The sequence below is a fragment of the Bufo gargarizans genome, chromosome 1, assembly GCF_014858855.1.
Source record: "Bufo gargarizans isolate SCDJY-AF-19 chromosome 1, ASM1485885v1, whole genome shotgun sequence".
In the NCBI taxonomy this organism is placed as follows: domain Eukaryota; kingdom Metazoa; phylum Chordata; class Amphibia; order Anura; family Bufonidae; genus Bufo; species Bufo gargarizans.
Genome location: NC_058080.1, coordinates 720254935 through 720281257, shown reverse-complemented (window position 1 = coordinate 720281257; position 26323 = coordinate 720254935). Strand labels below are relative to the sequence as shown.

At 42.9% G+C, this 26323-nt stretch overlaps 1 protein-coding gene across 1 annotated transcript in view; it reads right to left on the bottom strand.

The window, feature by feature from the left end:
• Nucleotides 1–26323, bottom strand: part of ALPK2 (alpha kinase 2) — a 105958-nt gene that overhangs the window by 42728 nt on the left and 36907 nt on the right. The window contains exon 4 of the mRNA XM_044276344.1: nucleotides 842–989. Coding sequence (XP_044132279.1) covers nucleotides 842–989 — 148 coding nt within the window. The remainder of the gene's footprint in view (nucleotides 1–841; nucleotides 990–26323) is intronic.

The window sequence follows — 26323 nt, the reverse complement described above, 5'->3', positions numbered from 1 at the left end:
CTGCAGTTCTCGACAAGACAGCAGTTCAACTGACTGCAGCTCTGCTACATCTAGGGCCTTGCACAGATCACTGAGGAGTGGGATGAATGCACAGGTTTCCCTATGTATAGCGGATGACGGGGTGGTCTCAGAAATGCTCCCCCCCCCCCACCTTGAGGCAGAGGCTCATGTTCACATGCAGCTGTCAATACTCGTACACTGTCTCAATACAGGGGGCGATGGAGGTTAAAACTGAGATAGTGGAAGGAATTCGGATTCAGGCTTCTGGTCTTGTAAAATTCCACAGCGGATTATCAGATTTTCTGGATTATCATATGGCAGATTATCAGACATTCTGGATTATCAGACTTTTTGGATTATAAGATTTTCAGGATTATCAAACATTCTGGATTATCAGACTTTTTGGATTATCAGACATTTTGGATTATCAGACTTTCTGGATTATCAGACTTTCTGGATTATCAAATGCCAGATTAAACTAATTTTACTTCATTTTGCTGCAGTTATAATTCCAAGAGGGAGTTCACCCAGCTTTCCTAGAAGCTAGTTATGGGACTAGGGCATATATCGTGTGCAACTAGTCTTATTTACCATTCAGGAGTCCCTGAAAGCTGGGTGACAACCTCTGAGGAAACTGAATGGCGGTACAAATAATGTAGCCATGCATCCCTTGCTTCTGAATTCCTAAAGATCTACACAGATTTGCATTCAGGATTCTAGGAAAGCTGGAGCAGTGATATCAGTTATAGAGGTGGTCACCCAGCTTTTCCAGAGACAGAATTACCTAAGAATTCACTGAAAAGAAAGGTTACGTATCCTGAGTCCTGTCCGTGGCTCTCACCTCCTGTGCAGCCTCGCCAGTAACTTGGCGTCCTTCATCCATGTGATGCTGGAATCGGAGTGAATTTCCGCAAATCGGCAGAATAATTTCAAGTTTCCGGAACGATCATGAAAGAGCTCGGCCTGAACGCCATGCAACAGCTGGGGAGCTGCAGAGAGAGTCAATAAATACATTATTACTGGCATTTGCTGCATTATTTTTACAGATTTCCAATGCTCCAGCGTATGCCCACAGCAGCACAGAGTATTGTGAGGAACACTACCTAAATAATTATGAAATCCTATCTGCTGAATGCTCTTTTTTTATAGTAGTTATATTCTTGTACATAGGAGCAGTATTATAGTAGTTATATTCTTGTACATAGAAGGCAGTATTATAGTAGTTATATTCTTGTACATAGGAGCAGTATTATAGTAGTTATATTATTGTACATAGGAGGTAGTATTATAGTAGTTATATTCTTGTACATAGGAGGTAGTATTATAGTAGTTATAATCTTGTACATAGGAGCAGTATTATAGTAGTTATATTCTTATACATAGGAGGTAGTATTATAGTAGTTATATTCTTGTACATAGGAGGCAGTATTATAGTAGTTATATTCTTGTAGATAGAAGCAGTATTATAGTAGCTACATTCTTGTACATAGGAAGCAGTATTATAGTAGTTATATTCTTGTACATAGGAGGCAGCATTATAGTAGTTATATTCTTGTACATAGGAAGCAGTATTATAGTAGTTATATTCTTGTACATAGCAGGCAGTATTATAGTAGTTATATTCTTGTACATAGGAGTAGTATTATAGTAGTTATATTCTTGTACATAGGAAGCAGTATTATAGTAGTTATATTCCTGTACATAGGAGGCAGTATTATAGTAGTTATATTCTTGTACATAGGAGCAGTATTATAGTAGTTATATTCTTGTACATGGGAGCAGTATTATAGTAGTTATATTCTTGTACATAGGAAGCAGTATTATAGTAGTTATATTCTTGTACATAGGAGGCAGTATTATAGTAGTTATATTCTTGTAGATAGAAGCAGTATTATAGTAGTTACATTCTTGTACATAGGAAGCAGTATTATAGTAGTTATATTCTTGTACATAGAGGCAGTATTATTGTAGGTATATTCTTGTACATAAGAAGCGGTATTATAGTAGTTATATTCTTGTACATAGAGGCAGTATTATAGTAGTTATATTCTTGTACATAGAAGCAGTATTATAGTAGTTATATTCTTGTACATAGGAGCAGTATTATAGTAGTTATATTCTTGTACATAGGAGCAGTATTATAGTAGTTATATTATTGTACATAGAAGCAGTATTATAGTAGTTATATTCTTGTACATAGGAGCAGTATTATAGTAGTATTCTTGTACATAAGAGGCAGTATTATAGTAGTTATATTCTTGTACACAGGAGCAGTATTATAGTAGTTATATTCTTGTACATAGGAGCAGTATTATAGTAGTTATATTCTTGTACATAGGAGCAGTATTATAGTAGTATTCTTGTACATAGGAGCAGTATTATAGTAGTTATAGACTTGTACATAGGAGGCAGTATTATAGTAGTTATATTCTTATACATAGGAGGCAGTATTATAGTAGTTATATTCTTGTACATAGGAGCAGTATTATAGTAGTTATATTCTTGTACATAGAGACAGTATTATAGTAGTTATATTCTTGTACACAGGAGCAGTATTATAGTAGTTATATTCTTGTACATAGGAGGCAGTATTATAGTAGTTATATTCTTGTACATAGGAGCAGTATTATAGTAGTTATATTCTTGTACATAGGAGGCAGCATTATAGTAGTTATATTCTTGTACATAGGAAGCAGTATTATAGTAGTTATATTCTTGTACATAGCAGGCAGTATTATAGTAGTTATATTCTTGTACATAGGAAGCAGTATTATAGTAGTTATATTCTTGTACATGGGAGCAGTATTATAGTAGTTATATTCTTGTACATAGGAAGCAGTATTATAGTAGTTATATTCTTGTACATAGGAGGCAGTATTATAGTAGTTATATTCTTGTAGATAGAAGCAGTATTATAGTAGTTACATTCTTGTACATAGGAAGCAGTATTATAGTAGTTATATTCTTGTACATAGAGGCAGTATTATTGTAGGTATATTCTTGTACATAGGAAGCAGTATTATAGTAGTTATATTCTTGTACATAGAGGCAGTATTATAGTAGTTATATTCTTGTACATAGGAGCAGTATTATAGTAGTTATATTCTTGTACATAGGAGCAGTATTATAGTAGTTATATTCTTGTACATAGGAGCAGTATTATAGTAGTTATATTATTGTACATAGAAGCAGTATTATAGTAGTTATATTCTTGTACATAAGAGCAGTATTATAGTAGTATTCTTGTACATAAGAGGCAGTATTATAGTAGTTATATTCTTGTACACAGGAGCAGTATTATAGTAGTCATATTCTTGTACATAGGAGCAGTATTATAGTAGTTATATTCTTGTACATAGGAGCAGTATTATAGTAGTTATATTCTTGTACATAGGAGCAGTATTATAGTAGTTATAGACTTGTACATAGGAGGCAGTATTATAGTAGTTATATTCTTATACATAGGAGGCAGTATTATAGTAGTTATATTCTTGTACATAGGAGCAGTATTATAGTAGTTATATTTTTATACATAGGAGGCAGTATTATAGTAGTTATATTCTTGTACATAGGAGCAGTATTATAGTAGTTATATTCTTGTACATAGGAGCAGTATTATAGTAGTTATATTCTTGTACATAGAGACAGTATTATAGTAGTTATATTCTTGTACACAGGAGCAGTATTATAGTAGTTATATTCTTGTACATAGGAGCAGTATTATAGTAGTTATATTCTTGTACATAGGAGCAGTATTATAGTAGTATTCTTGTACATAGGAGGCAGTATTATAGTAGTTATATTCTTGTACATAGGAGGCAGTATTATAGTAGTTATATTCTTGTACATAGGAGGCAGTATTATAGTAGTTATATTCTTGTACATAGGAGCAGTATTATAGTAGTTATATTCTTGTACATAGGGGGCAGTATTATAGTAGTTATATTCTTGCACATAGGAGCAGTATTATAGTAGTTATATTCTTGTACATAGGAGACAGTATTATAGTAGTTATATTCTTGTACATAGGAGGCAGTATTATAGTAGTTATATTCTTGCACATAGGAGCAGTATTATAGTAGTTATATTCTTCAACATAGGAGACAGTATTATAGTAGTTATATTCTTGTACATAGAGACAGTATTATAGTAGTTATATTCCTGTACACATTTAACAATGGCATAAATAAAATCTACATTCAATATCTTAACAAGGGTCAAATAAAGTGGTCGTTTTCTCATAGTACAAACATCATGGACTGTACTTGAGATTTGTTCTCCTGTGTATTCTGCTGGTGCTGGGAGAAGTGGCTTTGTGTATGGGAAGGAATACCTCCTGCTGCAAAATTACTCATCTAAACAAGTGTTGCTCAGTTAGTCCGGCAGCAGACATACACTTGGCTGCGGTAAAATAAGTACAGATGCACGGTATGTATCTCCATTTGTTATTCTCTGCCAGTGCCATATGGGGCCATGAAGTAAAATATAGTCAGTTGTGATTCCGATTGCTTGCGTATTTGCTGCTGTTTGTATTCACCCCTATGTGGTGCAGCTGGTGACGGGTGTAATTTAAGAGGGGCATAGAGATTACGCTAATTTCTGATAGGATATTGTGGTATCAGCACCTAAACATATACATTGTATGATGAGCAGCTGTAGTTTACTATACTTTATTTATATGTGTCCTTCTACAAACAGTATTTTCAGTGCAGCCTGACATGAGTGGCACAAGATAAAACTAAAAAAAAAAAAAACTTGATTTGTATTATTGTGTCGGGAGTTGTTTATGCTGTATGTGTCTATACCAGTGATGGGCAAACTACGGCCCGGTGGACCTTTTTATCCTGCCCGCAGAGCTGTCCGGAGGCAGCAGGAGTGGAGATGAGCGCTTCTATTGTGGAAGGCTCATCTCCATATTCATCTGTATCGCCGTCCTCAGGACAGCGATAGAGATGAATAATGCGGAGGAGCAGGGGAGAGGCGTCTACCTTGCCCGTTCCTCTGATAGGCTACAGGCCCAGTGCCTGTAGCCTATCAGAGGCCGGTGCAGGCGGCGCGCTGACGTAATCGCGCCACCTGAGCCGTACAGAGCAGGACACAGGCCGGAAGAGGCCTGCATCGCATCACTGACAGCAGCATAAGGTAAGTATATGTGTTTATTGTTTTTTTTTATTTATAGTATACTGTGGCAAGAAGGGGGGTGGGGCCCTATATACTGGCACAATATGGATTGGCACTATGGAGAAGAGGGGAAGCACTATGGGGGCCACTATGGAGAAGAGAGAATCACTATGGGCTCCCTATATACTGCCAAAATATGGGGGGGGGCACTATGGAGAAGAGGGGGAAGCACTATGGGGGCCCTATATACTGGCACAATGTGGGGGGCACTATGGAGAAGAGGGTAAGCACTATGGGGGCCCTATATACTGGCACAATATGGGGGGCACTATGGGGGCCCTATACTGCCAAAATATGGGGGGGCACTATGGAGAAGAGTGGGAAGCAGTATGGGGGCCACTATGAAGAAGAGGGGAAGCACTATGGGGGCCCTGTATACTGGCACAATATGGGGGGCACTATGGAGAAGAGGGGAAGCACTATGGGGGCCCTACATACTGATACAATATGGGGGGGCACTATGGGGGCCCTATATACTGCCAAAATATGGGGGGGGGGGCACTATGGAGAAGAGTGGGAAGCAGTATGGGGGCCACAATGAAGAAGAGGGGAAGCACTATGGGGGCCCTGTATACTGGCACAATATGGGGGGCACTATGGAGAAGAGGGGAAGCACTATGGGGGCCCTACATACTGATACAATATGGGGGGGCACTATGGGGGCCCTATATACTGCCAAAATATGGAGGGGGGCACTATGGAGAAGAGTGGGAAGCAGTATGGGGGCCACTATGAAGAAGAGGGGAAGCACTATGGGGGCCCTGTATACTGGCACAATATGGGGGGCACTATGGAGAAGAGGGGAAGCACTATGGGGGCCCTACATACTGATACAATATGGGGGGCACTATGGGGGCCCTATATACTGGCACAGTATCTATTCTGCGAATTGAAACAACAAAGCTAACTCCAGACTTTGATCCCTTACCAAAAAAGGGAGACCAACAACACTGTTCCCACTAGAATTGAAGGTGAGTTATACCTACTATGTTATGAAAGAAATACAGTATAGACCAAAAGTTTGGACACACCTTCTTATTCAAAGAGTTTTCCTTATTTTCATTACTATGAACATTGTAGATTCACACTGAAGGCATCAAAACTATTAATTAACACATGTGGAATTATATACATAACAAAAAAGTGTGAAACAACTGAAAATATGTCATATTCTAGGTTCTTCAAAGTAGCCACCTTTTGCTTTGATTACTGCTTTGCACACTCTTGTCATTCTGTTGATGAGCTTCAAGAGGTAGTCACCTGAAATGGTTTTCACTTCACAGGTGTGCCCTGTCAGGTTTAATAAGTGGGATTTCTTGCCTTATAAATGGGGTTGGGACCATCAGTTGCGTTGTGGAGAAGTCAGGTGGATACACAGCTGATAGTCCTACTGAATAGACTGTTAGAATTTGTATTATGGCAAGAAAAAAGCAGCTAAGTAAAGAAAAACATGTGGCCATCATTACTTTAAGAAATGAAGGTCAGTCAGTCCGAAAAATTGGGAAAACTTTGAAAGTGTCCCCGAGTGCAGTCACAAAAACCATCAAGCGCTACAAAGAAACTGTCTCACATGCAGACCGCCCCAGGAAAGGAAGACCAAGAGTCACCTCTGCTGAGGAGGATAAGTTCATCCGAGTCACCAGCCTCAGAAATCGCAGGGTAACAGCAGCTCAGATTAGAGACCAGGTCAATGCCACACAGAGTTCTAGCAGCAGACACATCTCTAGAACAACTGTTAGGAGGAGACTGTGTGAATCAGGCCTTCATGGTAGAATATCTGCTAGGAAACCACTGCTAAGGACAGGCAACAAGCAGAAGAGACTTGTTTGGGCTAAAGAACACAAGGAATGGACATTAGACCAGTGGAAATCTGTGCTTTGGTCTGATGAGTCCAAATTTGAGATCTTTGGTTCCAACCACCATTTCTTTGTGCGACGCAGAAAAGGTGAACGGATGGACTCTACATGCCTGGTTCCCACCGTGAAGCATGGAGGAGGAGGTGTGATGGTGTGGGGGTGCTTTGCTGGTGACACTGTTGGGGATTTATTCAAAATTGAAGGCATACTGAACCAGCATGGCTACCACAGCATCTTGCAGCGGCATGCTATTCCATCCGGTTTGCGTTTAGTTGGACCATCATTTATTTTTCAACAGGACAATGACCCCAAACACACCTCCAGTCTGTGTAAGGGCTATTTGACCATGAAGGAGAGTGATGGGGTGCTGCGCCAGATGACCTGGCCTCCACAGTCACCGGACCTGAAGCCAATCGAGATGGTTTGGGGTGAGCTGGACCGCAGAGTGAAGGCAAAAGGGCCAACAAGTGCTAAGCATCTCTGGGAACTCCTTCAAGACTGTTGGAAGACCATTTCAGGTGACTACCTCTTAAAGCTCATCAAGAGAATGCCAAGAGTGTGCAAAGCAGTAATCAAAGCAATATGAATATGACATATTTTCAGTTGTTTCACACTTTTTTGTTATGTATATAATTCCACATGTGTTAATTCATAGTTTTGATGCCTTCAGTGTGAATCTACAATTTTCATAGTCAAGAAAACTCTTTGAATGAGAAAGTGTGTCCAAACTTTTGGTCTGTACTGTACATTGCATAAAAGTTTTGTACAATAACTCTTTTTATGCTTTTCTACCTTGAATTAAACTAAACCTTTAATGTTACGAAATTTAAATTAAATTTCTATTAATTCACACAAACGCCCCATCCATCTACTCTTGGTCTGGACCCCGGGTCCAATATATGAACCCATTGTGGCCCAAAAGTCAAAAAGTTTGCCCACCTCTGGTCTATACAAAAGGCGGCCACCTAGTGATCGTGATTTGATCTGTACTCTGTCAAGGGATAATGTGTTTTTCTTGCAGGAAACTTGAGACATTAACTAAATTTGTGAAAAAGTAAGTGTGGACACATCTGTATGAGTTTCTCACCGCTCTTATGATTTCTGCTTGCAGGTATTTAATAGACACCTTCGTTGCTTACTCCCAGCGGTATTGTGCTGAACACATACAGTAAGTGCACCGCCGTTGCAAGACAGAACTCTGATATCTGTACTGTATTGCACCGTGCATGGCCAGGGCAAGACATTTTTATCGTTCAATATATCTTTATTGAGGATTTTTTCAATTTATCCAGATCAGCCAAAGATATAATAAACAAAGAATCGGTACAATAACACAGGGCAAGACATTTTTTGAAGGTTTTCATTCACTGACAGTCAAAATCATGAAAACATTAAGGAATTGATACAAAGTACCGTATATAAAAAAAAAAATTGCATACCTGTTCTGTTCATTTTATAGGTGTAAGATAGCCTGAGAAGGGTTCTCTGGGATTTACATATTGATGACCTATTCTCAGGACAGGAAGATGGCTTCGGCAGCATATTGCAGTATCAAAGAAATTCTTTTATTCGTACCTCCAGACACAATCGGCAACGTTTCGACTGTTCACCAGTCTTTATCAAGCCTAATGACAACAATGCTGGTAGGCATATATATACCCCCCCACATTAAAATACACACCCCACATTGCATCATCATAGCCAATCAATCTATAATGAAGTACATCTGTATAAGTTGCTACTTACTACAATTGACATGACCGCCATATCCGTAATGTGCGCCTCGGCGTGCTATCATTTCCAATGCACAGTCGCTCTCTCTAGGAGCACGCCGGCTGATCCTCGCCCTCCTGGAGGTGGTCCTGAGGAGAAATTATTTTCTCTTCAGGGACACCTTCTACCAACAAAAGCGGGGTGTTGCGATGGGGTCCAATGTGGCCCCCACCTACGCAAACATCTTTATGGCGGAGGTCGAGGATCGGCTGGTATATCGCTCCACGTTTTTTGAGAGAGTTCTGTGCTGGTGGCGCTACATCGACGACATTTTCCTGATATGGACAGGCACTATACCTGAGCTAGATGAGTTTCATGTGCACCTGAATTCTGGGGTCCGGGACCTGCAGTTCACCGTGATGCATTCTGCCCGTGAGCTGCAGTTCCTTGATGTCCGAATTCAGGTGCACAATGGAAGGATCAGCACTGATCTGTTCCAGAAACCTACAGACAGGAACACCTTGCTAATGTATGATAGTAACCACCCTCAGACCATGGTGAGTTCTCTCCCGTGGAGTCAACTACTCAGGGTACGTCGCATCGTATCCGATGACACCCAGTTTGGATATAGGATGGATGAGATGTGCATGAAATTTTCTAAGAGAGGCTATCCCAACAAATTGATCAACCGTACCAAACATAGGATTGTATCCATGCAACGTGGCTCTACGTTGGTAAGGAAACCACAGAAACAAGAGACCGCCCGAATCCCATTTGTATCCATTTTTGGGGGTGATAGTAACAATATTGCCACCATCCTACGACAGGATTGGCAGATCCTACAGAAAGAATTACCAGCTGTTAAGGAATTCTCTGTCCCCCCAATGATGGCATACAAACGGACCCCCAACCTACGTGATAGATTGGTGAAAGCGGATATAGGGGGTAAGGACATTGATAAACAGAAAAGACTAGCACCACTTAAGAATGGTAATTTCCCTTGCCTTTCCTGCTGCAACTGCAGTTGCATCATGAAAGGTGATGGTTTTACCCATCCTTATAGTGGCAAACGGTTCAAGATCAAGGGACATTACACATGCAAATCCACAGATGTGGTTTACATGATACAGTGTCCATGTAGCTTAATTTATGTGGGAGAGACCACGATGGAACTGAGGGAAAGAATCAACAAACACAAAAGCACTATAAGAACAGGAGCTATTGACAAACCGGTTGCAAAACACTTCATCGACTGCAAACATTCCATTAATCAACTGAGATTTCGAGTGATCGATAGCGTAGGGTATCTAAGAAGGGGTGGGGACAGGAAGGGAATACTTAGGAAAAAGGAGCTCAAGTGGATCCATACCCTTAGATCCCTCCAACCCTATGGTTTAAATTTAGAGTTTAACGTCGCATCCATCGATTGATATTGGTCACTGTATTGCCCTCAAGTATAGGGACATCATGTTGTTTTTTATATGTGTTACACATCCCTATTATAATGATTTTTAAATGCATTAGTCAAAATGCCTCTCATAGTATTTGTTGTCCGTTATGTATGGATAATGTATTATGTATATGATGATCCTACATGCTTGCTCTATACTACGTTGTATATGGTCTCCATCTCCGCAGATATGTGCATGTGCATACTCTGATTGTCCTTTGATAATGGGGCGATCACTATTATGGTTCGTGATCGTACATTGCATAATGCCGATCTACCCATTTCTATATATGGATTATGCATATTCCTACCCATTTCTCTATATGGATTATGCACATTCCTATACGGCAAGGAACGCTGATTGCGTCGTCGCCGTTGCCATGGCTCCGACATCTGCACTGTGTCCCCATTGGCTGTGCTTCCCATGTGACCCACGAGATTGACGCACGGTTGTGCGCACCGACCTTGGTGTCACGTGATAGTCGCGCTAGCCATGACGACAACAATTGCTTCCAGTAACCTATTGGTTGGAGACGCAGGTGCCGTTCGGAGTCATGGCGACGGATGATACTTCCGGTATGCAAAGGCGCTGAGTCGCGACTGCGCATTGGAAATGATAGCACGCCGAGGCGCACATTACGGATATGGCGGTCATGTCAATTGTAGTAAGTAGCAACTTATACAGATGTACTTCATTATAGATTGATTGGCTATGATGATGCAATGTGGGGTGTGTATTTTAATGTGGGGGGGTATATATATGCCTACCAGCATTGTTGTCATTAGGCTTGATAAAGACTGGTGAACAGTCGAAACGTTGCCGATTGTGTCTGGAGGTACGAATAAAAGAATTTCTTTGATACTGCAATATGCTGCCGAAGCCATCTTTCTTTCTATTCATGTATTCCAAGGCCTGATGGATCAAGGGCCTACGGCTAGGCTGCTGCATTAACCTACGCACTATCCTGAGACCGCAAGGTGCTGCTTCTACACTTCAATTTTTATCTATTCTCAGGACAGGTCATCAATATGAGATGGGCAGGCCTCTTTGCAGCTTACCAAGCACAGCGCCGTACATTGTATAGTGGCCGTGCTTGGTATTGCAGCTCAGCCCTGTGAAAGGGGCTGAGCTACGCCTAGGCCATGTGACCAATGAACATGACATCACTGTTGTAGGAAGAGGATGCAGCACTCGCTGCAGCCTCTTCATAGAGCTGATTGGCAGGGGTGCCAGGAGTTGGTGAAGTGTCGGTGAGTCTCTATATTTGTACATTTGTTAACTGCCAGTGTTGATAAATGAGCAGTGTCCCTCTGCAACGCAGTGGTACACAGGAAATGGTTTTAAAATGCACTTTTTAAGTGCTAAATGCGTTCCTGTATTTTTATGCACCTGATGTTAATAGGTCGTATCTACATCCACCCCTAGATGAAGCTGTTTCCTGTCCCTATGGGAAGAAGCAGCTAGAACAATCTAGAGTCAGACTAAAGTCTAGACAGAGGAGTGATTAGATCAGACTGTGAGTAGATCAGACTGGATTAGGTACTAGCCAGAGCAAGGCAAGCATAACAGCGTTACAAGGAGGTGCGAGTTGAAGTCCTGTGGAGGTAAGCTGTCTGAAAGGACTTTAAAACATTGTCCAGGAGTCTAAAGACTTCAGGCCAAAGAGAAGTGTTCCATTTCTAGATGCGTATGCTTAAGTGTGAGACAGAGAAATGCAGTATTAGGAACCAACTGCTTTAATGAAACCTCTATTAACTTCCTTTGCAGTCGTGCATCTATAAGAAATGTGGAAATTGCATTATGTGTAACAGCTGCCAGGCCATGCATGCTGTGAACTGTAACTGATGTGTTTGAACTTCATTCTTCAGTAAAGAACTGTTCTACTGCAAAACTGCCTCATCATCGCCTTCAGGGGACCCTGCCTTGCACCTCACAATTCATCACCACCAAGGGCACCTTGAACCACCATTAGGCAGAAGAAACCCAAGACCAGGGTGTGCCCCAAAGGGAAGAAAGGTGTTCCCTTCCCATCACTATGCGGTCCGGGGGGAGTCAGAGTGAGTACCATCAACACCATTCTTGCTACTATCACTCCGGTCCTCTCCTTGGCTCTCTTCCCCTGGACTCACTGTACATGTGCAGTACCCTGGAGCTGGGGGTACTACAATTGTAAATAGTTTAGTATTGTAATGTTATGTATTTTATTGTATGCTTCTAGTCGTAGTTACCAGGAAGTATGTGGATGGCAACAGGTTGGCAATGAACAGGACTAACCACCCTGTCCTTCCCCTCTTGGTAGGAGTGGGCTGGTCCTGCTTTTTTCCAGAAGGGGAAATTCCTGCCGAGACAGGGAAGGAGATGAAGCACCTGCTCCCACACAGAATTCTTCAGAGGGATCTACTTACTCCAAGCCTCCAGTGATGTCTTGAGATGCTACACAGCAGAGTTAACAGCTACAGATAGCATTAAAGACCCTGCTGCAGGGTGAGGGATTACAGCAAAGACACCCTTCACCCAGAATGTTACTAGACCAGTATGATCTCAGTGCTAAATTACCGCCATTCAACCAGCCTCCACTTTTTTAAATTTAATTCTGGCCTCATTCTTCAGTATCATAATTCTACTGCACCGATTCCCAGGGAGCAATGACCTGAGGGAGTATACTGTAACTTCATCAGGGCCACTACCACTCACATCCTCTAGGACTTGCTGCACATGCTTCATAATATTAATCTTGCGTCCATCCGATTGATATCCAGTTCGGTCCTCCTGTCCTAGAGGTATCTGAGTGCCAGGAGACACTGCTATAGGAAAATTCCCATCCTGTGGTCTTATTAAAATGGCAGAAACCTGTAACCATTCTGTGACTGAGTATCTGCATACAATAGCAGACAGGGATCATCGGGTGACCCTATTTTTCCATCTAGACTGCAGTATGAGGCAACTGGCATTCCTCATATGTACTAGTTAACTAACAAGACCATACACGGCGCAGTCTGGTATCCTGCCTTGGTTCACTGTAGTAAAATGACCCAGTGCTAATTAGTTGTCACTTGTTATTGTGTCCTATAGTGACCTGATTCACAGTGTGACAGCGCTCCTTTAAGTCACATTATATCTTCCATCCCATAGGCATGGCACGTGACCGCTGAGGCCATCGCTTCTGGCATGTAAACAAGAAACAACAGGGACCACTGAAACAACGGCAATGAAGCAGCTGGTGACAACTATAGTTGTTTTAATATTGTAACGTTTTTCTTTCTGCCCTTAATCAACCCCTTTAACAACTTCCGTTCCAGCCCCGTACATGTATGGCGGAAGGAGGGGTTTTAAATATGGCGCCCACTCGAACAGCAGAGGCCCAGGGGCTAATGTCTGTGATTGGCGTTAACGCTAAAATGCAGAAAATCGCTTGGACAGAAACCTCTGCCTGCTGTGGTTTGTGTCCGGTTAATTCCCGACATTCTCTGCCGGATCACAATGCCAGAGATGTGAAACTAGCCTAACACTTTAGATGCTGTGGTTAAATTTGACAATGGCATCTAAGAGCGGAAAAAAAAATGAAGAGTGCACTTCCGGGTCAGGAACGGCTCCCCCATGCAGTGATCGGGGGAGCCGTTCCTTCACTCTGATACTCTGGGTCTCTCTGAAAAAAACCAGCATATCAAAGTTGTAGTTCCTATGGAGGCTTGCAGTTTGCAGGGCTCCATAGGATAACCGCTAATGGACCTTAGAATGTAGTTTTGTTGAGCTACAATGTAGGCTAAATGCATATTCTAGCCCCCTATGGAGGCCAAAAAAAGTTTAACAAAAAAGTTAAAGGAAACTTTAAAATTTTTTAAAAAATATATAAAAATTTAAATTGCCCTCCTTTCCTCAGGATTAAAATAAAAATAAATAAACAATAAAAAAAACATAAAGATCATGGGTGTTGTCGACAGCCTAAATGCCTGAACTATTAAAATATAAAAATATTTATCCCATAAGGCGAAAAAAAATTAAAATGGCTGATTCGCCATATTTTCATCTCTTCACTTACACAAAGAAATTTAATAAAATGTGATCAAAAAAAGTCACACACTTCATGTCGTCCAGCAAAAATGGAGCCCTCACACAGTTCTGTAGACATAACTAGAAAAAAGTTATGGGAGTCAAAATATGGCAGGAAAAGAAAAATTTTTTTTTTTAAAGTTTTTATATAAATATATAAATGTTTTTATTGTTGTAATTGTACTAACTCAGAGAATGAAGGGCACAGGTCAGTTTTACCACATAGGGAATGCCATAGAGAATTGAATTTTTTTCCATTTCCACCCCATTTGGATTTTTTCCACTACATCGTATGCAATATTAAATGGTGCCATTAGAAAGTTTTAAAAAACAAGCCCTCGTGTGGCTACGTGACAGGAAAAAAAAAAAAAAGGTATGCCTCCGGGAAGGCAGGAAGTGAAAAATGAAAACGCAGATTTGCACATTCTCTGAGTATAAAAAACGCAGCATGTTCAGTTGCTAAACCTGCAACCTAATCTGCAGCAAAATTTGCTGTGAGACCCTTGGCAGAAAAGTTTTCCCACTGTTTCCTAACTGTTCTCTGAATTCCCCAAATGCATTGCTTGCTGCTAAAAGGAAACCGTCAGAATTCTGCATTTCGTGTAATGTCATTTTTTAATACACTTCAGTACTTCGTACTTGTAATGTAGTGTTTCAGGATAAGTTTTTTTTTTTGCATTTAGATGAAAAAAATAATAATCCAGTCACTGGCAGCAAGCAGGGATGTTAGAAATGGGCAGCACAGTGGCTCAGTGGTCCTGGGTTTGAATCTGACCAAGGACAACATCTGCATGGAGTTTGTATGTTCTCCCTGTGTCTGTGTGCGTTTCCTCCGGGGTCTCTGGTTTCCCCCCCAACGATCCACAGACTTAGGCCTCATCCACACGGCCGTTGTTTGGGTCCGCATCCCAGCTGCCGTTTTGCGGCTCGGATGCGGACCCATTCACTTCAATGGGGCCGCAAAAGATGCGGATAGCACTCTGTGTGCTGTCCACATCCGTTGCACCATTCCGGACCATGAAAAAAAAATATAGCATGTCCTATTCTTGTCCGTTTTGCGGACAAGAATAGGCATGTCTACAATGGGCCGCCCGTTCCGAAGGCGGAAGGCACACGGACGGCTTCAGTTTTTTGCGGATCCGCGGTTTGCGGACTGCAAAAAACGGCACGGTCGTGTGCATGTAGCCATACTAATAGGGAACTCTGATTGTGAGCCCCATTGGAGACAGTGTGCTGCGGAATATAATAGCGCTATATAAGTGAGTATAGTAAATAAATGGAAAAGAATTGGAACATATTCGGGCAGATTTATCAATGTAATTAGGAGTAACTACAGAACATTGACAGCAAAAAATGGGCAAAAAGAAGAGATGCTCATAGGGTGAATAAGTAAGGGTGCGTGGTCCCTCAAGGGGATATGTTCACCGGTTTATGTTGTGCCCAACACCAGTGAAAGCTTAGGATGCGGAGCAAAGGGTGGTGCAGCCGGTGCTATCTTCATTCTTCAGGAGCAGAGACCAGGAAAACCACAGGCAGAGAGCGGCTGGGCTAGTTAAGTCTCACTTTAGGGTGATAGCTGGCAGGCGCAAATCCACGACCAAAGTAGTTATAGACTTTTTGTGAAGTATTTTCACATAGACAACGTGTAACACCCCAGAGTGGTGTTACCACTCCTACACCCTGCTACTGTCTCTATTGGTCTAACCGTATGTCATCTTATGCATTTATTCCAGGTCCTCCACACTGTGCATTTCTAATGTTATGTAACTGTTCATGTAATGCACCTGGTTCACCAGCAAGTGGCAGCAAACACGGTAGAGCTATATTTAGATAGAATGGAACCTTCCATTCCATTCTAACCCCCCCTCCCTCTGGAGAGAGGTGGGCGAGTCCTACTTCCTGCAGGAAGGGTGGGGACCTGTTACAGTTGCAGTTTAGCTTACCCTCTGCTAGGGTGTGCAGGGGCATGTCTCTTCTGGATGTGCCCACGCCAGCCAGGGCACCTTAAGCTCTGATGGCCATGGAGGCCAATGTCACTGCCAGTTCTGTGAGAAGGTCTGGCAGACGTCATTCTCTACCTCTTGCATGATGTTCTTTGTTTTGGTTTCACTTTGTCATCTCCTTTCCTTCTCCCAGGTGTCACCTATTTAGACTAATCGTCTCCCTTTATATTCCCTCCCATACTGCCTCACTTTGCGGTTTATACGACTTCCTGGATGAAGTGCTCACTGCTGGAGGCAGCTGCTGCTGTTTACTTAGAGAAGTCTTTTCATGTATTGTGTTCCCTTGCTGGCTTGATTCTAGGTGACCCTGACTCCGTTCGTATTAAGTGCAGGGAGCCGGTGGTCGTGTCCCCTCACTATTATAGGGTTTTCAGGTGTCGCACAGTCTTAGGTACATGGGCATGCAATCGTCTACCATTGAGACCCTTGCATGGGCATAGCAGTCAGGGAGAGCTCTTAGGGTTTTATAGGGTTTACCTATATGCTCCATAGTTTGGGATTAAGCCAGTCGGACGTTTATTCATAAGTTCCAGCTATCTGCAACATCATCCGTGACAGCCAAAGCTTGACGCCTCAGGAGCCAGGAGGAAAGTTCCCTGGCATAACCTAGAGTCAGACTACAAAGTGAAGTGCAGCATACAGAAAAAGCTGACTTAGGCTACTTTCACATCTGCGTTTTCAATTCCACTATTTAGAATCCGTCATAGGATCTCAATAGGGGAAGAAAACGCTGCAGTTTTGTCCCTATTAATTGTCAATGGGGTCTAAACTGAACTGAATGAAACAAGATGCACTAAAACGCATTCCGTTCCGTTTGGTTGCGTCCTGCAATGCAAGCAGTGTTTTCCTGTCCGCAATGTGGTGCAGAGCAAGACGGATCCGTCCTGACACACAATGTAAGTAAATGGGGATGGATCCGTTTTTTCCGACACAATAGAAAACGGATCCGTCATGGCTATAGAAGACATAATACAACCAGATCCGTTCATGACAGATGCATGCGGTTGTATTATTGTAACGGAAGCGTTTTTGCAGATCCATGACGGATCCGCAAAAAAACACTAATGTGAAAGTAGCCTTATACAGCTAGCCTGTCAGCAGTGGCGTAACTAGAGTTTTATGGGCCCCAGTGCAAACTTTGGATCGGGGCCCCCCCCCCCCCATTTATACAAAGAAGCGGCAGAATTTCTTACTAAGGGCTCTTTCCCGTGCGGCTAGTCCGCTGCGTGAATGAGAGCCAAGCCCCATTCCGGACAGCAGAGACAGCTCCGTGCCTCTCTGTGACCTTTTTACTACAAAATCACAATGAGATAAAGTTGTCACCGTGATTTTGTAGCAAAACGATCACAGAGAGGCAAAGAGCATTATCAATCATGTTACTACTCAGTGTCTCTACTGTCCGGAGCGGGGCTTGGCTTTCTTTCACACAGCAGTTTAGCCACACGGGATCCGCTCGTGTTAAAGAGCCCTAAGCCCAATGCATGGCTACACTCACCCAGTCCTAATAAAATCTGGTCCTACCTCATCCAGGGTGTCTCTGGCGTCGGCGTGATGTCCGCTGGATCCAGAACAAGGTTCCTGTGGTGATAGAGAAAAAAAGAATAATCACATAAGGAAGGGATGGTGACTGCCCCTATGAAACTACCAGCAGGGGGCGCTGTGCTGGCCTGGTAGACTGAGCTATGCCAATGTATAGCAGGGTAATTTAGGACATTTCCCCTAAGTGCAACCGCACAGTACTAATGTCTACATTGTGGCCCCTCACAGTACTAATGCCCACCTTGTGGCCTTTCACAGTAATTAAGCCCACCTTGTGGTCCCTTCACAAAAGTTATGTCCTTCTTGTGGCCCCTCACAGCAGTTATGCCTACCTTTGTTCCTGTCACAGTAGTTATGCCCAGATATGTGTCCCTCACAGTAGTTATGCCAAATATGTGCCCCCTAACAGTAGTTATGCCAAATATGTGCCCCCTCACGGTATTTATGCCAGATATGTGCCCCCTCAAAGTAGTTATGCCCAGATATGTTCCCCCTCACAGTGGATATGCCCAGATATGTGCCCGCTCACAGGGGTTTGCCCAGATATGTGCCCGCTCACAGTGGTTATGCCCAGATATGTGCCCCTCACAGTGGATATGGCCAGATATGTTACCCCTCACAGTAGTTATGCCAGATTATGTGCCCCTCACAGTAGTTATGACCAGATATGTGCCCCCCCTACAGTGGTTATGCCAGATTATGTGCCCCTCACATTAAATATGCCCACATATGTGCCGCTCACAGTGGTTATGCTAGATTATGTGCCCCCCTCACAGTAGTTGATATATGTGCCCCCTCATAGTTATGCCTTTATATGTGCCCCCCTCACAGTAGTTATGACATAATAGGTGCCCCCTCAGTAGAGATGCCCACTTTTGTGCCCCCTCACTCTAGTTGTGCCCATCAACCCCCTTCCCCTTTGCCCCCAGTCTGCAGTGTTAGGAAAAGAAAAAAACACATACTTACCCTCTTCCCTGATGTTGCGCTGCCACACTCACATCGCACTGCTGGCTGTGCTGAAGGCAGTTTCCCGGGCCTTCAGAGCTCCTCCCACAGCCAGCAGCGCGATGTGCGGCCAGCAGAGGGAGCTCTAGAGCTCCTGCTTCACTGATGATCTGGATACAGCCCGGCAGTGACAAGAAATGCCGGGCGGACTGTATGTGAGTGAGTGCGCGCGTCCCCCCTCTTCCTCCTCCCCCCCTCTGCGCAAACCTCCCCCACCTTGCTTCATATTAAACATGTAATGGAGCGCCCTGATGGGGGCCCGGCATTGTCACTGTACTTCGTGCTGGGCCCCGTCACAGCGCTTCATTACATGTTAGTACAGCGGGCCCCTCCCCCCGCCGGGCCCGGTCGCAGTCGCACTCCCTGCGACCGCGATCGTTACGCCCCTGCCTGTCAGTACAGCAGAGTCAGAGAGAAACAGATATAGCAGAGTGGACTTTGCCTGCCAGTTTCATGCTAAAGCCTGCTGGAACCAAGACAAAGCCTGTAAACCGTTTTGGAGAATGTTTATTCAAAGTAAAGCTGCCATTGGTTTATACCGGGTAGAACAATATACTCCAATATAAGAAGGCTATTCCTCAATATTGAAGCCAACAGATTGGACACAGGGGGGAAAGCGATACTCTCACTGGATGCCCAAAAGGCATTTGATTGTATCGAATGGGACTACTTATGGGCAGTATTGAGGAGATTTGGTATAGGGGAGGGATTCATAGGGTGGATACAGTTAATATATCTAAATCCCAGGGCTAGAGTGACGGTGGATGGGAGCTTGTCCCAGCCTTTTGCCCTATTTCGTGGCACAAGGCAGGGATGCCCTCTCTCCCCACTGCTATTTGCTATGGCAATCGAACCTTTGGCAAATATAATAAGAAACGATAGGGAGATTAAAGGTTTTCAATATGCGGGTGGAGAAGAAAAACTGTTAATGTATGCGGATGATATTTTACTTTTTTTGCAAAACACTGGGGATCAGTTTAATAGAGTGATAGAGATAATAGATAAGTTCGGTTTTTTTTCTGGGTTAAAGATAAATTGGGGGAAATCACATATGTTATTATTAGGAGATAGACAATTACAAGGAGACACACGGGTGCATGTTCTCGAAAAACATGAAAATTTTAAATATCTCGGCATACAAATTTCCGGAAATATAGAAGAATATGAAAAATTAAATGTCCTCCCCCTAATAAAAGAATTAAGAACTAAAATACATATATGGAAAAAACTGCCAATGTCAATCCAAGGTAGGGTAAATTTAATAAAAATGGTTCTTCTCCCAAAGATACTCTATATATTCCAAAATGCTCCAGTGAGAATACCGCAGACTACCTTCAAATTACTAGATAGACTAATGGGGGACCTCATCTGGAAAGGTGCGATTCCTCGGATAAAGAAAGAAGTCCTTCAGCTCCCAGTGCAGGAGGGAGGTTTAGCGGTCCCTAATTTGTTTCTTTACTACTTAATAATTCAATATGGGAATATAAAGGGTAGCTTAGATAGTCTAGCGGGTAGGCAAGAATTAAATAGATGGGGTTGGAAAGAGGGAGGTAATCACTTAGAGGTGTTGGAGTCAGGATTTTTGGGGAAAAAAAATTCAGATAATAGAATATTAAATTTAATAGAACACGTATGGGGGGAAATTAAGAAGATATTGGAGATTAAAGGGTTTTTGAAATACACACCGATATGGAAAAATATTAACTTAAAAGAATTAGACACAATAAGGGACTATATAGATTGGGAGAAAAAAAGGAATGAAATATCTAGACCAGATCTTCGAGGAAGATAAGATGAAAGACTTCAACACAATGGTGTTGGAATTTGGGATCTCCCATATTGATACGTACAAATATTTTCAACTTAGGAATGCACTGCGGATAGTGGTACAGGAGGATAGGTATAGAAGGGAAAAATCAGATAGGTTGGATAAGTTCACTATAGTAGGGGAAGGAGTAGGAACAACAGCAAGGAGATATAGGCTTTTGATGGAAGGAAAGAGAAAAAAAATCACAATGCTTGCTGTAGGAAAATGGGAGAAGGATCTAGGTTCCCTTACAGAAGAAAATTGGAGAGATGCCCTTAGAAATTATGCTACAATCTCGGATAGGGGCTCACACAAGATCTCACAATTCTTTATAGTGCACAGATTACATCGATCTCCATGGATGTTGAAAAGAATGGGAGTGAAAGCAACTGACAAGTGTCCAAAATGTTGGGAGGAGAGAGCAGACTTAATACATTGTTTCTGGAGATGTCCCAAGCTCCATAGATATTGGACAGAAATAATGGAAACCGTATTTTTGCTCCTGAAAGTTCGGCTGCCCAATGATCCAATAATCTGTATTCTAGGGGCTACGGAACATTTGAAGTTAAACAAAAAAACACGACTGGTTTTGAATAAAGTATTATTCCAGGCCAGATTGCTTATACTCAGGCAATGGATAAAAGTAGATTTACCGACAGTGGGACAGTGGAGAAAAATGATAGACAATTTAATTAAAGAAGAACGAGTGATGGAGAATCACATAAAAAGGTCACTAAATCTCGACCAGGTGTGGAAAAATTGGTTACTTTAGTGTTGGAGGTTTTTTTTTTTTTTTTCTCCTTACGTCCCCACGTGGAGGGAGGGGGGGGGAGGGTGGGAAACGGGATAAGGAAGGGAAAGGAAAAGGAACTGTAGTTATTAATTGTGAATGGTTGATCTTTGTTTACCTGATTTTATGGATTTGTTCCTTGTGTGAAATTCAAATAAAGACTAAGTTAAAAAAAAAAAAAAAAAGCTGCCATTGAACTTCATCTCAAGGTCTGGACTCAAGTTATTCTTTAATCCCTCAATTATTCCCCCTATTTATTGCTTCGTAGCCAAAGCATGGGTTCCAGCCGTATCCAGGTAGGAGCACCGTGACACACATAAAGAGACATTTTAGGCCGCAACATACCACTCAGCATTTTCTTACACCTGGGACGTGCGACACATAGAGGGGGCTCAGGACCCCTTTTCAAGTCTAGAACAATTTAAAACAAAAAGACGAAGACATCCATATATGCATACAAAAACATTTTAGTCTGTCAGAAGATAAGGTGGTATTAGTTATCATGGATTTTGGGGAGATCTTTTACATTCTTATTATTAAAGGGGTTATCCAAAGCTGTCCCCCCCCCCCCCCCCCCAAAATGCCCCCATTATGTGTGTGTGTGCGCGGGCGATTACAGCTTTGGTCAACTCCTTTAATGATAATAAGAATGCAAAAGATCTCCCCAAAATCTACGCTCCAATAGTCCAATAGTCTGCTCCTGTTCTTTTATCAGTTTTCTTTTTCACAAATTATTTAACAGTATTATATAAATAGATTTTTTTAATACTCCTAGCGCCTTCCAGTAAAGTGGTGTCCTACTTTCCTGCACGCCTTACCGTCTGACATAGATTAAAATGTTTTTTTTGTACATATATGTATATCTTTAAATCTTCAAATTGTACCAGACTTGAAAAAGGGCTCCTGAGCTCCCGAAACGCGTTGTCCATGTGAAAATACTTCACACAGGTCTTACAGTCTATAACGACATTGGTCGTGGAGTTGCGTCTGCCAGCTATAACCCTAAAGTGAGACTCAAGTAGCCCATCCATTCTCTACCGGAGGTTTCGGAAAGTGCCGGAAAACAATGCCAGTTCTGTTACTCTTGTTTTAGCCTATGGTAGATTCAACGAGACGCCCACCTTGTCAAGTTGGCGCATGCTACACTTGGAGATATTGGTTTACCTGTTGCGTGGTGCTCCGGTGTTAATAAATATCCCTAAATGGGCTTCATTTATCAACCACGTCGCTGCTGAGGTCGGGGAATGGCTGCAGTGGTGCATGTGACAATGGATGGGAGGTCACTCTTCTGGTCCACAGGGTAGAGAAAGCAGCAGGGACGGGACCCTCTGTGCTGTAATGGAGTGCTGGAGTCTAGGTAAGGGCTCTTTCACACCTGCGTTCTTTTCTTCCGGCATAGAGTTCCGTCGTCGGTGCTCTATGCTGGAAGAATCCTGATCTGTTTTATCCTAATGCATTCTGAATGGAGAGAAATCCGTTCAGGATGCATCAGGATGTCTTCAGTTCCGGACCGGAACGTTTTTTGGCCGGAGAAAATACCGCAGCATGCTGCGCTTTTTGCTCCGGCCAAAAATCCTGAACACTTGCCGCAAGGCCGGATCCGAAATGAATGCCCATTGAAAGGCATTGATCCGGATCCGGCCTTAAGCTAAACGTTGTTTCGGCGCATTGCCGGATCTGACGCTTAGCTTTTTCTGAATGGTTACCATGGCTAAAGTCCTGGCAGCCATGGTAAAGTGTAGTGGGGAGCGGGGAAGCAGTATACTTACCATCCGTGCGGCTCCCGGGGCGCTCCAGAGTGACATCAGGGCGCCCCACGCGCATGGATGACGTGATCGCATGGCACGTCATCTATGCGCATGGGGCGCTCTGACGTCACTCTGGAGCGCCCCGGGAGCCGCACGGACTGTAAGTATACCGCTCCCCCGCTCCCCACTACTACTATGGCAACCAGGACTTTAATAGCGTCCTGGCTGCCATAGTAACACTGAACGCATTTTGAAGACGGATCCGTCTTAAAATGCTTTCAGTTCACTTGCGTTTTTCCGGATCCAGCGTGTAAATCCGGCAAGTGGAGCACACGCCGGATCCGGACAACGCAAGTGTGAAAGAGGCCTAAGTGGCTTTTTATTCTTTAGGCTAAGTAAAATTGCTGTAGGGGTCAGACAACCCCTTTAAGTTTATATATTTATGCTGATCAGCTATCCTTAGGATAAACTACCAATATCACATCAGTTGTGACCTGACTCCGGGCACCTTTGATGATCATCTGATGCAGAGAACACAGTGCACAGCTCCGTACATCGTGTAGAAGTCATGCTTGGTTACTGCAGTGCTCTCCCTATACACTTATATTGGACTGGTCTGTGGTAACCAGGCATGACTACTACGCAGTATACGGAGATGTGCCTGGTTACAGTAAGCTGATACAAGTACCAGCAGTCAGGCTTCCACCAATCTGATACTAGTGATAACAGCTGATGGTTTTTGCCAAATTCATGAATGCCCATGGGCCACTTTTAAGAATTTATCGGAACATCTTGTTGTGGAAAAATCATTGTTCGCCGTATGGTCGCCATCTATCCTATGGACATGCGCAGATTCGTTCGCATTCGCGTTCGCATCTGCGCAGAGACTTTCGCATGATGGTCTGGTCGTCCCGACCTGTAGCTGATTTGTGCCCGGCCTGGTATTACTGCAGGATACTAGTGTCATGGTGCCGGCTGAGGCGGGAGGGATGGGGACCATCGAACAGGGGTTTCTTCATCCACGAGAATAAGCGCGGCAACCGAAATGGCGCGAATATGTGTGTGAACGCACAAACATAAGTTTGCGCGATCATTCACATCTTCGCCAACCAATCACTTCATACCATAACCTGTCTCCTCATTGGTCATGATTGTAAGACCGCCTTCCAGCCAAACACTTCATACATAACCTGTCTCCTCATTGGTCATGATTGTAAGACCGCCTTCCAGCCAATCACTTCATACCATAACCTGTCTCCTCATTGGTCATGATTGTAAGACCGCCTTCCAGCCAATCACTTCATACCATAACCTGTCTCCTCATTGGTCATGATTGTAAGACCGCCTTTCACCCAAACACTTCATACCATAACCTGTCTCCTCATTGGTCATGATTATAAGACCGCCTTCCAGCCAATCACTTCATACCATAACCTGTATCCTCATTGGTCATGATTGTAAGACCGCCTTCCACCCAAACACTTCATACCATAACCTGTCTCCTCATTGGTTCATGATTGTAAGACCGCCTCCCATCTTCTGGTATAAATAAACCACGCCTAGCCGCTGGGAGGCAGGCACATTATTGGAACCTACTTGAGAACGTCTCTGAGATGTTATTTTGGAGGAATTGCGCACACATCGATGCACACTACACCAAAGATTTCCCCATTGTACTTCTGGCGGTCGTTTTCGGTTGTGAGAACGAGACAAAGGAGCACATGGCGATATCAGTCTGAACAAAAAAATTGTTCTGTTTTATATACATTTAGCACAAAGTTTTTCTCTTGCACCCCAGTTTTACGATTATGCCATCCTGGCCGGATCAATCATTAGTAGAAAGAGACGCCTTTTGTGGAAAGTGGAGGCCCATGCAGCTAACCTTACATCTTGAAGCATCCTCTCTAGGACTGCTGGAGTGGAGTCTAGTTTCATAATATGTCATAAAGCTATTGCTGTCTTGTGCATGACTTGTTGGCCAGGTGTTCCTCCCTAACTCACTGCCATGACACATCATGGAATGGAACCTGATGTACCTGCCAGAATGCCAAAGTCTCCATCTTGTTTGTCCTTTCAAAGTTATTACAATGACCTTTATGGAGCGTTCACACCAGGGCTGGCCTTAAGTAGGATGGTACCTTCAGCAGTACCTTCAGTGGCAGACTGGCAACTTAAAGTGGCCCTAAAGTACTAAAGGTCTGTAAGGTAGTGAGCTCCATATGGTGTTTCATACATGCAGCCCTAGGCGTCCAGATGTACTTTATGTATCAGAGCCAAGTCATCCTGCCAGCAGTTTAGGGGTTAAAGGGGTTCTCTGGGCTACAGATATTGATGGCCTATCCTCAGATTGTTGGGGGTCCAACTCCTGACACCCCTGCCGATCAGCCGTTCTGTTTCTTTTAGAGAAGTCTATGGAAAAAAACTACTGTAAAAACACCTAGAGCATGCAACATATAAAAAAAACTCACCAACTCACACTTGTAGTGTGTTTCATATATCACTACCAACTTAAATCTAATATATAGCAGCAGCATCAAAAAACCAAAACCAAAACACAAAAGGTACAAATATACTATGTGTGAAACCAACTATTGATAGTGGCACATTATTAAGACCGGCGTCTAAATAAAGCTCCTGCGCTGGCGGTGGTTCCGCTGAAGTTATGAAGAGGCTCCGGCCTCTCCAAAACTTTGACGCATCCAGCGCCAGTTCGAAATGTAAGAGAGCTTCCATGCTATCTTACATTTAGACCTTTTTCTACGCCTGAAACAGGTGTAGAAAATGGTAAATGACTTTTAGGGTCCTCTTACAGGGGCCAATGCTGGGCAGTAAATGAGCATCAATTGATGATATACAAGTCAGTTGGTGCTCGTTTAAAGTACCTATTATATAGCCCAATGCAAAGTGAAAGAGAGATTAATGATCATTATTACGATCATTCATTCCCATTCAGCTTGCATATTGTCGTCAGCACATCCCTATTTAAATAGGGCCTTGTGCTGCTGACAAATCATCATTTTGGTAGCCTCATGAATGATGTGATCACCCATGTATGTAATTGGATTGTGTCATGTTTACACGGGACAATGATTGGAAACGAGCCAAGGCCGATAATTGGCCCCATCCTCGGGCTGTGTAATAGGGCCCTTAGTGTATGGTAACCTATCTCTTCTCTATCTG